Source organism: Passer montanus, unplaced genomic scaffold (genome assembly GCF_014805655.1).
Source record: "Passer montanus isolate IOZ18808 unplaced genomic scaffold, ASM1480565v1 scaffold48, whole genome shotgun sequence".
In the NCBI taxonomy this organism is placed as follows: domain Eukaryota; kingdom Metazoa; phylum Chordata; class Aves; order Passeriformes; family Passeridae; genus Passer; species Passer montanus.
The window spans coordinates 549,688-564,597 of record NW_024369707.1 but is presented as its reverse complement, the minus strand read 5'-3'; the positions used below and the strand labels follow the sequence as shown (position 1 = coordinate 564,597).

Genomic DNA, 14,910 nt, shown 5'->3' with positions numbered 1-14,910 from the left:
TGCAGGGGGGGATGTGTCAGTGCCTGTGTCCCGCTGGAGACATCCAGTGGGTGTCTGGAGTATGGCTGTGCAGCTCCCTCCCTGGGGAAAGCTTGTGCAGGTATTTAACCTGGCAGCCCTCCAGAGAAGAAATGAGGATCAAGTACTCCAACACAGCTGAAGTGCACTTTGATAATGAGGCAGAAAATCTGCCTGGGGACTCAAAAAAGGCTTCAAGGTAGCAGTGGCCATCTTCAAAGAGGGTGAAATGGTGTGGTGGCTTGGCTGTTGGCACGAGGTGGCTTTGGAGAGCTGCAGGACACAGCCATCCAGTGGGTGCAGTGGTCTGTCCATCCCAACAAGGCAGCAGAGTTTTCTCAGAGCCAGCCCAGCCTTGGTGTGGGGATGGAGCCAGTGCTTTTACTGGGAGCTGCTGCCACACCATGTGCACACACAGGAAATGCTTCTGTCCCCATCTTTCCCATATTCTCTCAGCCCACACACTAAGTCACAACACATCCCCTCCCTGCACATGTTCTTTTGCTGTACACCTTTGTCAACAACCAAGTCCCTAAGACTCTGCAGCCCAAGAGCACATCTGGATCTTCTTTTTGCACCACTTTCACAGCCCTGAACCACACATGGGTTGCCTGGTTCCCTCAGGCTTTGGGGACACCTGTAAGGGGTGGCTGCTCCCTTGCTACAGCACTAACAGGCACTAAGAGGAGCAGGAAGCCCCCAGCTCCCTGTGGGCAGGGATGGCACTCGGCCCAGCCAGCCCAGCTCCTTCTTCAGGCAGCTTTCCCTCCTGCAGGCACAAGTCAGGAGCTGGCTTCCAGCTCTGTCTGTGCATGGGCACTTACAGAATCAAAATCAGTCCCAGGCTGATCTACTGCATCCCAAGGAAGTTCCTACACTCCTGCATATCTGACCTTGTGCAAGAAGCTTTTGTTCTAGTCCATGGGTAACAACCATTTCTCAAGAATAATTATGTCAGGGAATGCAAGGTGTGGCATGTGGATAATGCATGCATGTCCTCACGCCAGGTCTCTTTACACTGGAATACACACCTGATTAGCATTCCTGGGGTGCACCACAGATAGAAGCATTTTTAATACCGTCTAAACTAATCATTCCTAAGATCTCCCAACTGGTTTGAATGAAACTCACTGTGAATGGCATCTCTGTGCCATTTCATACTGTAACCATGCATTGCACCAAAGTCAGAGCACTGACCACTGAATTTATGTTATTTATTTTCTGTACAATGTAAATTCCAGTCTCACAAACACTTAGGCCTGTGTTTCAATGCAAGCAGTGTGTGCTTGGGCTTGGTGGCCTCAATGCAGCTATTCACAGGCAAAGCCAAACACATATGCCAGTGTCTTTGTGCTCTCAGCCTGTGTGGAGGGATGAGACTTGCTCTTTCAGAAAGGGTATTCTTAAAATTCTCCTCTGACCTGTGCTGTGAGATTGGGGGACTCAGAGATATGGAATGGAAAGGCTGGGCTGGCTGGTCAAGAAGTCCTTCAGGGCCAAAGTGCTGCCCTTGGGTCTCCCTGGTGCATATATAAAACATATATAAAACAGCCTTGAGGCCTAAGAGTTAGGGATATCTGAGACTCTGAGGCCATCCCTGAGCTCCCTGTGTGATTCCTGGGCTCCTGGTGTCCAGGAATTCAAGTTGCTGATTTGAAGCAGGCTCCAAAGTGCTCTGGCAGCAGGAGAGCCCAAGTCCCTGCCAAAGGGCTTCCTGCTGGGAAGGAAGGGCTGGCAGGACAGCATAATCTGCAGCAGATTTCTTAATTGCATTCCTCAATATAATAGAGGCTGTTCTCTCTTTCTGTGAGCAGAGCTGTGATTACCCACTCACTATAAATCTGTGTCGTGAGGAAGATGTAGGTTGTATATAGGTCATAGAAAATATAATTGTATAACTGCATTAAAGCATGCCTGGGCTAAGGGCTGAAATATGGCTTAGCTGCAGGAAATAGGGCTGTGGGTTTTAAATAGCCTTACTTGGGCATCTCTTGGACAGAGCTGGTGATGCTGTGAACCGATCACTGTGCTTGCTCCCTGAGAACAGAAAATCCCTTTGCAGAAAAAGCTCTCTAAATATGCTTAATGACATTTTTTTAGATCATTTACAGTATGTTTCAATAGGCTAAATGTTGCTGGTTGAGAAAAAGCATAATGAATCCACTGGGGAATGTGGAGCTCTCCTCTGAGAAGGGGATGCAGGGCAGGGCAGCTGGGGTGCTCTCGGGGCTGGGCTCAGTGGGGCACAGGGGATGGGAGCAGCACCCTGTGCTGAGCTGAGTCACACAGCCAGGGCCCTGCAGTGCCCACAACACTCGAATCTGAGTGGGCATCCCAGACAGGGCCCACAGGAGTCTGGTAAATGCCCATGGGATCTGCTCCTACATCCACTGGAGATGTCCTGCTCTGCCCCCTGAGGCTGTGCACTCCTCTCTCCTCTCTGTGAGGACAAACCTGGCCAAATGCCTGCTCTGCCTCTACCCAGGGTCTGCTGTGAGAAACTTTTTTAACCTTATTTAGCAGAATCAGGCAGGCCTTCATATGGGGCACTGGAATGTAGCAAAACCCCAGGATTATGGGCACTGCTTAAACTCCAGTTTTTATGATGAGCACATCCACTGGGGTGAGATGGCACCAGGCCAAAGCTTTGTCACTGGTGCAGATCTGCAATGTATTTCTGTATACAGAGACCTCGTTTTCCTTCTCTCTGTTTTGTTTTTTCTACTTTCTGAAGAGTGACTATCCCTTTGGCTTCTCTCTCTGCAGGAATTTGGATCTTGGCAGCAATGCAGTTAGGTTGAGGAACCTTCCTCAGCACAGCCAGAAACACTGCTGGTCCTGCATGATAGGGGCTGTCCCTTAAATAATAGCACCCTTTTCAGTTTTCTAACATCCTAAATTCTCTCTCTTTGGTTTCTTGTGTTTGAATACATAATTGGATGACTTGCACTCACTAATTGTATATAAATGAATCACATATATATATACTCACTATATATATATATGTGTGTATATATATATATATAGTGAGTGCATATATGTATATATACTCACTAATTGTACATAAATGAATCACAACATCTTTTGTGCACTTGCATGGGACCAAGTTCCCATATCCCAGAGGCCAGTTCATGCATCCAGAGTCTGTTTACTTCCTTTGCTGTCGTAAGTGTAATTAAAAATTTTACACCATTTTGCATAAACAGATTTCAAAGCACTTTTTACCACTCCTACAAGCAGAGGAAAATTCCCACCTGCTTCTCTTTACTCTGTCTTGTCTCCTACTTGTTGATTTTTTTTTCTATATACGTGTTGCAACTTGTTGGCCAACACAAAGCCCCATTTCCCAGAGAGGAGGAAGAAAAACAAAATGGAAGGAACCATGAAATGTAGTGGCCAAAAGGAAGAGCTGTCCTTGCAAACAGTGTTGTCTCCACGGTGGGACCCCCAGCACTCCCCGGTTATCCTGGTTCTCTGCAGGTGCTGAAATCCCAGCTGGAGAGCCAGTGTGGTAGGACAGCCTTTCCCTGGGCAGCCAGGGCCCCACCAGGCCGGGCTGGCTGAAGCTGCTCTGTTTCACAGGTGCCAAGAGCTGATATCTGGGGGTGCAGCAGGACAATCTCACTCCTGCTCTAGGCCAGGTCTGCTGCAGGTACAATGTCACAGGTGGAGTGGCACTGCCCTGCCCCAGCCCTCTGCACTTCTATCATGTTCTGACAAGGGGGTTTTCATTGCTGGCAGCACTCAGTGCTGTTGCATCGTCTCACTGGAGCCAGATGAGCTTTGTCTCTAAACGGACCAGTGGCAGCGTGAGAACATCCCAGTATCCCAATGCAGTCTGTCTGGAAACGCTGTCCCCTCACCCCTGGACGTGCTGTGTGGCTCATGTCACCCCAGCCCGTGTGTGCTCTGCACCCCCTCCTGCCCACGCCCACTCACAGCCCCCTGCCCTGCAGGCAGCGCTGCCCCTTGCTCCTGCAGCCCCCCTGGCACCTCACTGTCCTGTGCTGTGCTGTGCTGTCCTGTGCTGTCCTGTGCTGTGCTGTGCTGTGCTGTGCTGTGCTGTCCTGTGCTGTGCTGTGCTGTGCTGTCCTGTGCTGTGCTGTGCTGTCCTGTCCTGTCCTGTGCTGTCCTGTGCTGTGCTGTGCTGTGCTGTGCCCCAGCCCTGCAGCCTGCCCTGCAGCTGCCTCATTACCCAGAAATGTGGGGCAGGTTTCATTCTTGCATGAGGCATTCCGAGCGTGTCTGGTGCCCCCCTCCTTGCCCTGGTTTCTCCACAGCTTTCCTCCTTCCTGCCCTCCCTCCCCTGCTCCAGCTTCCTGCCCTTTGATGTGCGGCCCCTCCTCTGCTGCAGGGTACAAACTGCTTACCAGGTGGAGATGACTGCTCCCACCCCACAATTAGGTGCAATTATAGGGTTTTGCTTTTCCCCGAGCCCTTGCTCTGGAGTGGCTCAGAGCAGACTCCGGCTGTGGGCTAATGACAGGTGGGACATGGAGCAGGCTCTGGTCTGTGCAGGAGAGTGGTGCTGGTGGTGCTGGAGATGGAATGACAGGAGGGTCCTGAGGTGGCCACTGAACATGTCCTGGCCAGCTGGCCCCAAGCAGGGACTCTGCTGCAGCATCCCAAACCTGCTCCTCTCCAAGAGATGAGCAGCAGATACCTGGGTGCTTCCTTCTGTGGCCAGCCAGAGTGCAGAAATGTGCCCCTGGGGAAGGCACAGCCAGTGCTTGTGTGGAGATGTCCCAGCAGTGGCAGCAAGCTCGGCTGCCAGCTCTCATCATCTGTGCTTCAAGCTGTGCAGTGCCTTGGCACCCATGGGGTGCTCCTTGGCTGGCAGTGCCAGTGCAGAAATGGGGCTCCACTGCAGCTCCTGCACTTCTGAGGGTGCTGCCTTTGGCTGGACATGGGATTTCCTGCAAAGATGGGTTTTCTTCCAGTGTTGGTGCTGGCTGCATGGGGGTGATGGTTACAGCCAAACCCACCCCACCTGTCATCTCCTCTCTCAGTGGGGCTCAAGGAGTGTCAGCTCCTGCTGGCTCCTGACTCCTCAGCATCCTGGCCATGGCCTCTCCTGCACACTCCTGCAGCAGGAGTTGCATGGAGCACGGCTGGCTGAATACCCTGATGCTCTGGTGTGACTGTGGCTGCAGAGTGCCAGGAGCCAAAATGGTAGTGCCCAGCCCAGTCATGTCCCTGGCAGGGCTGGCACTGCAGGGCAGCCCTTGGGTAGTGGGCAGCGCCTGTAGGCCAGGGCAAGCAGGAGCCCCTCGTGCTGCAGCAGTGTAAAAGGCTTCCTCAGAGCCATTCCACCCAAGGGCACATTGCTGCACCCACAGCCAAGGAGTCCTCACTCCATCCCATAGGAGAATGCTCCATGTGCTGATGTGGATAAGCACACAGACACACCTCCACATGCCAATGTTCCACTGTGGCCAAGCTGGCCCTTTTGCAGGACTTTCTCCTCTGATTGCTCTGCAGGATGTGAGCAGCTGAGCTCAGGAGAAAAACTGCTTGCTGTTGTGCAGTGCGTGGAGAATCCCAGCAGTGCACTGCAGTGTGGCAGCACTGGTACCATTCAGGTCAGGGTCTGTGCAGGGATTTCCTGACTTCTAACCTGTTTGTATTGCAAGAGGTGCAGGTGAATGTGGGGCTTGCAGAAAGTCTGCAGGACATCTCTTTGACATGGGCAGCCAGAGCAGCCCCATCAGGGACATGGGTGACTGCCAAAGCACTAACGAGCTGTATGGAGGCAGGGAGAGTCCTGCATGCTCCTCTGCCCTGTGCCAGACCATGGACTGAGTGCTCCCCTGGGCCATTCAGCCCCAGCTGGTGCTGCTGGATGAGCCAAGCACAGCTCTGGTGGTGGCTGAGGTCCTAGGACACACCTTGGCTGTGCTGTGTTTCAGGGCACACCTCGGCCCCAGAAGGGGACAGGACTGAGCTGTCTGTGGCTCTTGGGGTGGCATTTGGGCAGTCAGGAGCTCGTGTGCGTGTGTGCATGTGTGAGTAAGGCATGCAGGGCAGCATGTAAAAACACACCTGGAGAAAGTCTCAACAGAGATTAGATTAAAATGTAATTAAATACAGAGCTTCCTGTCAATTACTCAACTCTTCTTGTATAACTCTTGGGACTGACTGCCTTCACAGATGGATGCTCTGCTGTCAAAGGCATTTGCTGGGCACCTGTTGGAAAAAGTGCCAGGTCAGCAGGGAATTAATTGCACCAGCATCTTTCCTTGTAATAGGATTTAAAACTCTAGAAGAAAAATGCTGAAAGGCCTTACATCTCCTCAGACAAACCTGTGATGTATCCCGCTGCTTCACGCTCCTCGTGTACTCACACCAAGTGACTGTGATGGGGACAAGGACATTGCAGTGGCCTAGAGGGTCTCCAGGGCTCATCAAGTACGAAGCAGAGGAGGCTGTATGTCCCCCTTGGAGCATGGCCATGGCTGCTGCTGGACCAGAGTGCTGGATGGGAGCTGCTGATGTCCCCAGCCCCTCTCAAAGGCTGTGGCATTTCTCTCCTTCCCCTGCCTTTTGCACCCAGGCCTGAGGCTTTAGAGAGTGGCTGCAAGGCAGAGAGCTCTGCAGCTGCAGGCGATACCCAGACACGTGGGCTGCCTTTGTTTGCCTGGGTGAGCAGCCAAGTTGCAGCCCATCTCCAGCTTCCTACCAGCTGCAGATCCAAGGCAGCTGACTGGCCTGCCAAAAAACCTAAACACGTTGAGAACCAGGGAGTGGCTTGTGCCAGAGCTGAATAATGATGATCCCAGCACACTTATAAAGAGAAGCAGAGAGCTCACCACAGAGCTGTTCCTGGTCCTCCGCGGAGCATCACTGCGCCTCGTCCACCAAGGTATGTCTGAATTGGGAGATTCAAAATGGGAACTGTCTGTCTGCAGCAGAGCCTGTGCCTGCAGCTGTAGACAGACTGGGCTTTTCTTCTGAACTTGGGGAAAATGTTACTGCTGCTGCTGTGCAGGAGTTTCCAGCCAGGGAGGCAGAGCAGCCCAGTGCTGCAGGGTCTGTGCACGCCAACCTGCCCCAAGCAGAGCCCAAAGCATGTGGGCAGCATCCTGCCTCCAGTGACTGTTTGGGTGTGAGCAGCACAGCTCCTGCTTCTGCTCTGCAGGAAAACCTGTCCTTTCCCTCCTCACCCCATGCTTTTGGGGGTCTGTTCCTGTTGTATTTGGTGCTGATTTGAATCTGTACCAACTTCCCCATCTTGCAGTGCTGTGTATATCCTGGCACACAAAGACCCCTCCAGAGGCAGCTGTATGGTTCCTCCCACCCTTTTGCAGTGTCAGGCAGTCCTGGCTTACCTGAGGTATCCCTCCTGCCATGCAGGTGTATGCTGCAGGTGTACAGAGCTCACATCCATGTCTCAGGGCCCCAGCTCTCCGCTGGCTCTGGAATATGTTCTTTGTGCTCCACCATTTCAAAGCAAGCATCCTGCATTTCCCCTTGCCTCTTCTTTGGACAAACAATGATGCTCCTGTGGGTCCTTGGACATTTATCTCCCCTGCATCTTGCGAGGTGTCAGGTGTGGGTGATGAGTACAAGTGTTCTCACCAGGCATTACCTGGCTTTTCATGCAGCTGCTGGGCACAGCCTGAGCACAGGCAGGGCTTAAGGCTGTCTTGGGCTTGGGACTTCTTTGGCACTCTTCTAATGATTCTTTCCTCCTTGCTGTGCCCCTGAGGTGCCTTGCTGCATGTCCCATCCCTCGTGCTGCATTTCACACAAAGCTCTGCTCCAGGGAGGCCCCAGCTGAGCTGTTTTCCTTCTGCCCAGGTCCAGTTCCCACCTGCATCCCAGTGCAGCCATGCTGGGCACAGCAGCGCGGCTCTCGGTCCTGCTCAGCCTCTTCAGCATTGGCAAAGGCCAGATGTTTCATATGGGACCATGCCCAGATCCATCAGTTCAAGAAGAATTCGACATCAACAAGGTGTGAAAAGTTTCCTAAAAATCTGTAGCTAGTTAGGCTAAGTGGGCATGGGACTGACAGCAAACTGCCTGGGTGCAGGGGGTGGTGGCAGCTCTGGTCACACCTTGTGCCACAGCTGCCAGTGTGGGTCTGCAGCTCTGCTCCCCCTCAATCCCAGCCACTGAGGGGCAAAAACTGTGCTGACAAAGGAGCCAGGCTGCTCTGCTTCAGTCACTCATGTTAAAAACATCTTTAAACTTTCTTCTGTCAGTATTTGGGGAAATGGTACGAGATAGAGAAGCTGCCCTCAACTTTTGAGAAAGGAAGCTGCGTCCAGGCAAATTACTCCTTGAAGGAGAACGGGAAGTTCAAGGTGATCAACAAGGAGATGCTGTAAGTGTTTGTGTTCAGGCCATGTCCTCACTGTGGCGGTGGCACTGCTGTCACCTCTCTTGCTGTCCTTGGTGTTAATTTTTCTCTAAATTGCCTGTGTCTGGGGCTGAGGGTGCTGGGGGAGGCAGCCTGTGGTTGCAGTAGCTCTTCTGAGAGATATGGGTCTCTGATTCCTGCCGGTGACCTGAGGATCCCCAGGTCTCTGTCTCATTGTCCAAGGTGAGTGATAAGAAAATAGATAAAATGTACATGATGACCTCAGTATAAAATAGCCTGGATCTCCCCTCTGACTGGCTTGTCAGCCCCAGAGATGGCTGAGAAGCTGGGTGCCCTGGGTCCTGTTCTGGGGGGGTCATGGGGCTGGTTATGGGATGGCATAACATTACCTTGTGCCCCTGTGTACCCAGAAGTGCCTGTGCCCTGTGTTCCTCTCTGCTCCAGAGTAAAGAGACACAAGGAACAGTGGCAGGGAAAGTGAAGCACATAAGTAATTTTTACTTAAATATTTGTCAGCCTGTTTTTGGAGCATTTACCTTGCACAGGTAGTAACTGCTGTGCAAGGGGATCGGAAATCATTGTCAGTTTGAATCAGTGGTGAAGTGAATGTTTTTCCCTCTATCAGGGAATTAAGATAGTTTGTAATTATCCTGAGTCCTCCTGGATTTTTACACGGAAAGATGCCAGTGTTAATTCATCTGTTTCCATCACCAGCCTGTGCTGCTGTGGGCTGCTGCTGTGAGGGGCTGAATGGATGAGAGGGAGCAGGCAGCGAACGCAGCGCTGTCCCCTGTGCTCCTGGCATGGCATGGGGACTTTGTTCTGGCTCACAATAGCAGCAGCCCAGGAACACATCCCTTGTGTCCGGGGCAGAGCAGCATCCCTGCCGTTCACAGAGTGCCCAGCACTGTCTCAGCAGCTCCACTGCTCGGGCTGTGCCTGGCAAACAGCTGGACATTCATTTGTGCCTGGGTGAGATTCATCCAGCCATTGCTGTCACTACTGCAGCAGCTCAGGACCCTGAAATATTATAGGGATATTTTGGGTGTGCATGGCTCCAGCATCAGCCCCTTGACCTCTGCTGCTGGCAGCATTCACTTCTGCCTCCTTTGCTGTCCCTGTTTTACAGGGAAGTGTGAAACTTTCCTACCTGATAGGCAGCATGCAGGTCTTGAGGCATCCGTGCAAAAGTGCTGTTATGGAAGGGCAGCTCAAGTCTTAGGGCTTGCTGCCAGCAGGGCAGTGCTCTGAACAAGCAGCCAAAGAAACCCTGGCTCACCACACAGGTACAGGTAATTTGTGGGAGGAGGAATGGGCAGTGACCTGGAAAAAGCACAGGTGATTAAACAGAAGTGAACACGTGCCTTCCACAACTACCAGGAGCTAAGCTGCTCCCTGGCACATCCAAGATCATGGATGGGATCCTCCCATCCTCCCATGATGGGTTCCTCTCACGCACGGCAGAGCGGTCTTGCTCTCCTTCCTCTCTGTCATTGTCACCCTGGAACAAAAGGACACCCTGCTGGCAGGGACACTTGGAGAGAGGCAGCCTGGGATGCTAGACACCATCTACCCATCTGCACCTGGCCCAGCACCTGCTGTGCCCCGAGTGCTGCTGAAAACATCCTCAGGGATGCTGGGGTTCACTAGTACCTGTTTCAGCCACCTCTTGGCAGGTCGTTGTGTCAGGAGGGATGATTTAGTGGAAGTAAGAAGTAAGAAAAAAGAGATCTCCCATTTTCATGATTTTATTTCTCACCTTTGTCATTCTCCCCTTAGTGCCAATGGCAAGATCAATGAAGCTGAAGGAGAACTCATGCACATGGATGTAAAGCAGCCAGCCAAGCTGGGCGTCCGCTTTAACTGGTGTAAGTGTGTGCTGGGACTGCTCCCGGCTTTAACTGGTGTAAGTGTGTACTGGGACTGCTCCCAGCTTTAACTGGTGTAAGTGTGTGCTGGGACTGCTCCCAGCTTTAACTGGTGTAAGTGTGTGCTGGGACTGCTCCCAGCTTTAACTGGTGTGTGTGCTGGGACTGCTCCTGGCTTTAACTGGTGTAAGCGTGTGCTGGGACTGCTCCCGGCTTTAACTGGTGTAAATATGTGCTGGGACTGCTCCTGGCTTTCACAGCAGGGCTGTGCTCTGAGCATGGGGCCATGGCACCAGGGGTCAGAAACTGCCAAGCACGGGTTGGAGCTCCCCCTGTGACTTCAGCACAGCAGCAAAGGGCTAAAATAGATTCTGTGACCAGCTGGCAGTGTCTTGGTGACACTGCTATGCCATTTACAGCAACAGCCCCCTCAGTGGTGGAGAACTCTTCACCAGCTGGTCTCAAAGCGAAAAAGATCAGCAGCCTTGCCATCCCTCCAGGTCATTTCACAGATGGGGACAGGGAGGTGGGGAGGTGGGAGAGGCAGCCCCACAGTGCTGCAGGAGCCTAGAATAAGCTTGTTTCTCTGCACACTATGGCACAGCTACTTGCCCACGCTGCCTCTACGTACAAGTGGCTTTTAATAACCATTAATAATATGGTTTTGTTAGCTTATTCCTTCCCTTGTCACTCTAACACTCCACAGGGGCCTGCTGAGGTGCTGTGCCACTTTGCACAGCATTTTCCTCTGTCTGCAGCAATGCTGGAAAGTGAGCTGCAGTGTCCCCTTGGATCATGTTCTGTTCTGCTCCCTCACACCTTTTCTTTTGCAGAGGGATTATTTGGAGAAATGGGTGGAGGCGGGGTAGTTGCAAAGGAAGTACAACGACTGTTCCATGAGCACAGCCAGACTTCATTCTGTGCTGCTATGCATCACTGGCAGCCCTTTCACCTGCAGCATGTGCAGCCCCAGCCACCTTCACCGGGTGTGAGCCCCAGAGAGCAGCTCTGGGCTCAGCTGGCTCCCCGAGCCAGGGCTCCCCATGGCAGTGGGTGGTGGTTTGTGCTCCTCCTATCACCAGTGTCAGCTCCCAGCACTACAGCTCCTTCCTGGCAGACAGCACCCTCACACTGGTGAGGCTGGGCTGGCTCTCGTGAGCCTGGGAGAGCTGTTCAGGTCATAGCGCTAACTTTCCACAAAGACCTTCATAGTCGGGGCTTTGTGTCTTTCCCAAGTTCCTCTGGGCAGAACAAGGAGTCCTGGTAGGCTTTTATAAATTGTAGCTGCCTGTACTGACCACAAGTAAGCAGCAGCCAAAGTGGGAACAGTCCCAGGAACTGTGGCTGTGGTGCTGCAGGGCTGTCCAGAGCTGGTTACACATGGCAATCATGGTGCCCTCCTCTCTCTTAGTCATGCCTGCTGCTCCTTACTGGGTCATCTCCACTGACTACGAAAATTACTCCCTGGTTTACTCCTGCACTAACATCCTCTGGCTCTTCCACATGGACTATGCCTGGATTCTGTCAAGAGCTCCTGACATGCACCCAGAAACCGTGGAGAACCTGAAGAGTGTTCTCCAGTCCTACAAGATCGACACTGAGAAGATGATACCCACTGACCAAGCCAACTGCCCTGCTGAGATGTAACTCCTGGCACGCAGTGACACAGCACCAGACCAGAGAGAAACTTTGTTGCTTGCTTTATTGTCCATTAGAATTTCTCTGTGTACCCGAGAAATTTAATAAGAGTAGTTTCCTCTTTGCTAACAGTAGTTTGCCAGCCCAGAGGTACTCCTTGCTGTCATTTCCCAAATTGCTCTTCCCCCTCCTTTTGTCTTGCTCTGACTGCTGCAGCATAACTGACTGAGTCAGTGCTAGTGGGTGAAAGAAAGAAACCCTGAAATGCAGATCTGAAACTCTGCTGCTGCTGTGAGCCCTCAGTATGTGGATGGGAAGGGGTATGAGTTGTGATGTGCAAGTATTAGTCCTGGGGAAAAATCGTTCATCACACAGCCCCATGTTTGTTTCCAAATTTTGTCTTGATTCTCCGGGCCTGCCAGGAATCTGCAGTGTCTGAACTACACTGAGCACTGCCTTAGCAGCAGCAACATCCAGACATGGTGGGTCAGTCCTGCAGCCTGGGAACTGAGGCTGGGGTCTTGAAAGTGTTCCCGAGCAGGTCTGTAGGCATGTGTTGCTGCTAAGTCAGCAGACCTTCTTGCTAGAAATCAGACCTTGCCCTTTGTATTTTAAATCTAAAATATCCAGAGATTCAGCATCACTCCCTCCCCAATGTCTACATGTGTCCTTCTCTTGCCTCTGATGAAACTGGTCCTGCCCTCCCAAGGGGCCAGCTCTGACTGTACTTGTAAGCAGACATAAAGAGATGGGGCTGCTCCCTTGTTCTGTCTTCCGGAGGCTTTTCCCTGAACACCAGGAGCCAGCAGGCTGTGCCTGACATCCTGCCCGCTGCTGCTGCACGTGCCGAGTGCCCGCTGGCGCTGCATCTGCCCTGGCAGGTGTTCAGCAGGCACCACGACAACTCTGCTTGAATAGCATTCATGCAACTCATTAAAAATGAAATAAAAATTCCTGCTTCGGGCCTTTTGTACCTTCCCAGATGCACAGCTTTTGCCAGCAGGCTGAGGGCTCGGTGTGTGGGGCCTGCCCCTCCTCTGGGGCAGCAGCACCACCACAGCAGGGTTGCAGTGAACATAACAACCACGGCTGAAGGGAAATGGGTTGTTCTAGGAGCCTGGAGCTCTTTCCAGCTCTCCAGGGCTGGATGGATGGGCACCTCCCATCGTCTGAGTCCTGCCAGCAAATTTGTGTTGTGGCTTTGGCTGACAGTGACCCCCATCTCCTGCTGCTTTTACTGACATGAAGAAATAATGACATGGATGTAGAATGCTGTAAATCTGCAGGAAACATTCTACACTTGTTTTGATGGGACCCTGGTGGTGTGGGTGTGCTGCAGAGCACTTTCTTGCCCTGGGAGAGCAACAGGAGCTGAGCAGGAAACCAGTATGTCACTAATCTTTACCAGTCAGAGGAGGCCAGGATGGGAGGGACCAGAAACAACTGCCATGTTTAAGTCATTATCCTTTAAACTTTCAAATCCTAATGCCACAGTTCCTGTGACACAGAATTAAACACTCCACCCGATTTTTCAGGCTGTAAGGATGATGGACGTGCCAGGACACAAACAACTGCACAGCTGTTCCCAAGTGTGTCAGATTCTGGGTGTAATCATTTCATCACTGCTTCATCGGGTTCCTATTTTCCTTCTCACATGGATGGTGCTGCTGTAGCCCTCATTCTGTGTGATGCAAGGGACAGTGGCATGGGACACTGAGCCCTAGGGGTGGGAACCTGCAGCTCCATGGGCAGGACAGGCACTGCCCCTGGATCTGGCTGGAAACTGGGATCTCCAGGCATGGCTGAGAAATGGAAATGTTTCACTCAGAGACAAACCCCTGCACTGGGCCCTCTGAGACCACGCTGCTTCCTTCATTGTACCACAGAGACCGTGACAATCCCGGGCTGCTCTGGCAAGCACGTTGTGCCAGGGGCATCTCCCCATGGCAGCACAGAGAGCTCGGGGACATGGCAACACAGCTGCAGCCTGCCCTGCCACGTGCCAGCCGTGTCCCCAGCGCCACAGCACACGCGTGGGACACCCTCGAGGGGCTGGGAGTGCCAAATAGGCACAGGCCCCACGCAGCCCCAAGAGCTCCAGGGATGTGCAGACACCCCCAGGGCAGCACACGGCAACCTCTGTGTCCGTGTGTCCTCATCAAAGCAGGTATGGATCTGAACGGGAGATGCCAAGAGATGGAGCCAGGCTCTTCTCCGTAGTGCCAGCCACTACTGAGGCAATAGGCAGCAACTGGTGCACAGGAAATTTCACCTGAATATGAGGAAGAATTTCTTCACTGTGCGGGTGATGGAGCGCTAGAACAGATTGCCCAGAGAGGCTGTGAAGTTTCATCACTGGACATATTCAAGAACAATCTGGACACAACCCTGTGCAGTGTGACCCCCTCTGACCTGACCGATTCCGTGATTCTGTGTCCGTGTGCCTGTGTGTCCCTGTATCTCTGTGCCTGTGTCCCCCTGTGTCACTGCCATGTCCGTGTGTCCCTCTATCCCTGTGTCCGTGTGTCCCTCTATCCTTGTGTCCGTGTGTCTCTCTGTCCCTGTCCCTGTGTCCGTGTGTCCCTGTATCCCTCTGTCCCCGGGTCCCTCTGTCCCCTGCTCCCTCTGTCCCCGTGTCCCTCTGTCCGTGTGTCCCTGTATCTCTGTGCCTGTGTCCCCCTGTGTCACTGTGTCCCCGTGTCCGTACGTCTGTGTCCATGTCCCTGCCATGTCCGTGTGTCCTTCTGTCCCTGTGTCCGTGTGTCCGTGTCCCTCTGTCCCTGTATCCCCGTGTCCCTCTGTCCCTGTGTCCCCGTGTCCCTCTGTCCCTGTCCGTGTGTCCCTCTGCCCCTGTCCCTCTGTCCCTCTGTCCGTGTGTCCCTCTGTCCCCGTGTCCCTGTGTCCCCGTGTCCCTCTGTCCCTTTGCCCCTCTGTCCCCGTGTCCCTCTGTCCCCGTGTCCCTCTGTCCGTGCTCCCCGCGCGCGCAGAGCGCCCCCTGGCGGTCGCGCATGCGCACTGCAGCAGGGGGCGGTCGGTCCGCCGGCCGCCAGGGGGCGCGGGCGC

At 53.1% G+C, this 14,910-nt stretch overlaps 1 protein-coding gene across 1 annotated transcript; it reads left to right on the top strand.

Annotated features, from left to right (window-relative positions):
* Positions 1 to 6,724: 6,724 nt before the first annotated feature.
* APOD (apolipoprotein D) lies at positions 6,725 to 12,808 on the top strand. The gene is made up of 5 exons (XM_039722350.1): positions 6,725 to 6,880; positions 7,819 to 7,972; positions 8,223 to 8,344; positions 10,121 to 10,209; positions 11,621 to 12,808. The coding sequence occupies exons 2-5, from the start codon at positions 7,850 to 7,852 to the stop codon at positions 11,854 to 11,856; spliced, it is 570 nt and encodes a 189-aa protein (XP_039578284.1). The 5' UTR covers positions 6,725 to 6,880; positions 7,819 to 7,849; the 3' UTR covers positions 11,857 to 12,808.
* Positions 12,809 to 14,910: the final 2,102 nt, after the last annotated feature.

What these genes read in the sequence shown, in the direction of transcription:
- APOD (XM_039722350.1), top strand. Translation starts at nt 7,850, where the DNA reads ATGCTGGGCACAGCAGCGCGGCTCTCGGTCCTGCTCAGCCTCTTCAGC. An exon ending in AAGAATTCGACATCAACAAG is followed by an intron (nt 7,973 to 8,222) that starts GTGTGAAAAGTT and finishes TTCTTCTGTCAG; the next exon opens with TATTTGGGGAAATGGTACGA. An exon ending in GGGCGTCCGCTTTAACTGGT is followed by an intron (nt 10,210 to 11,620) that starts GTAAGTGTGTGC and finishes CCTCTCTCTTAG; the next exon opens with TCATGCCTGCTGCTCCTTAC.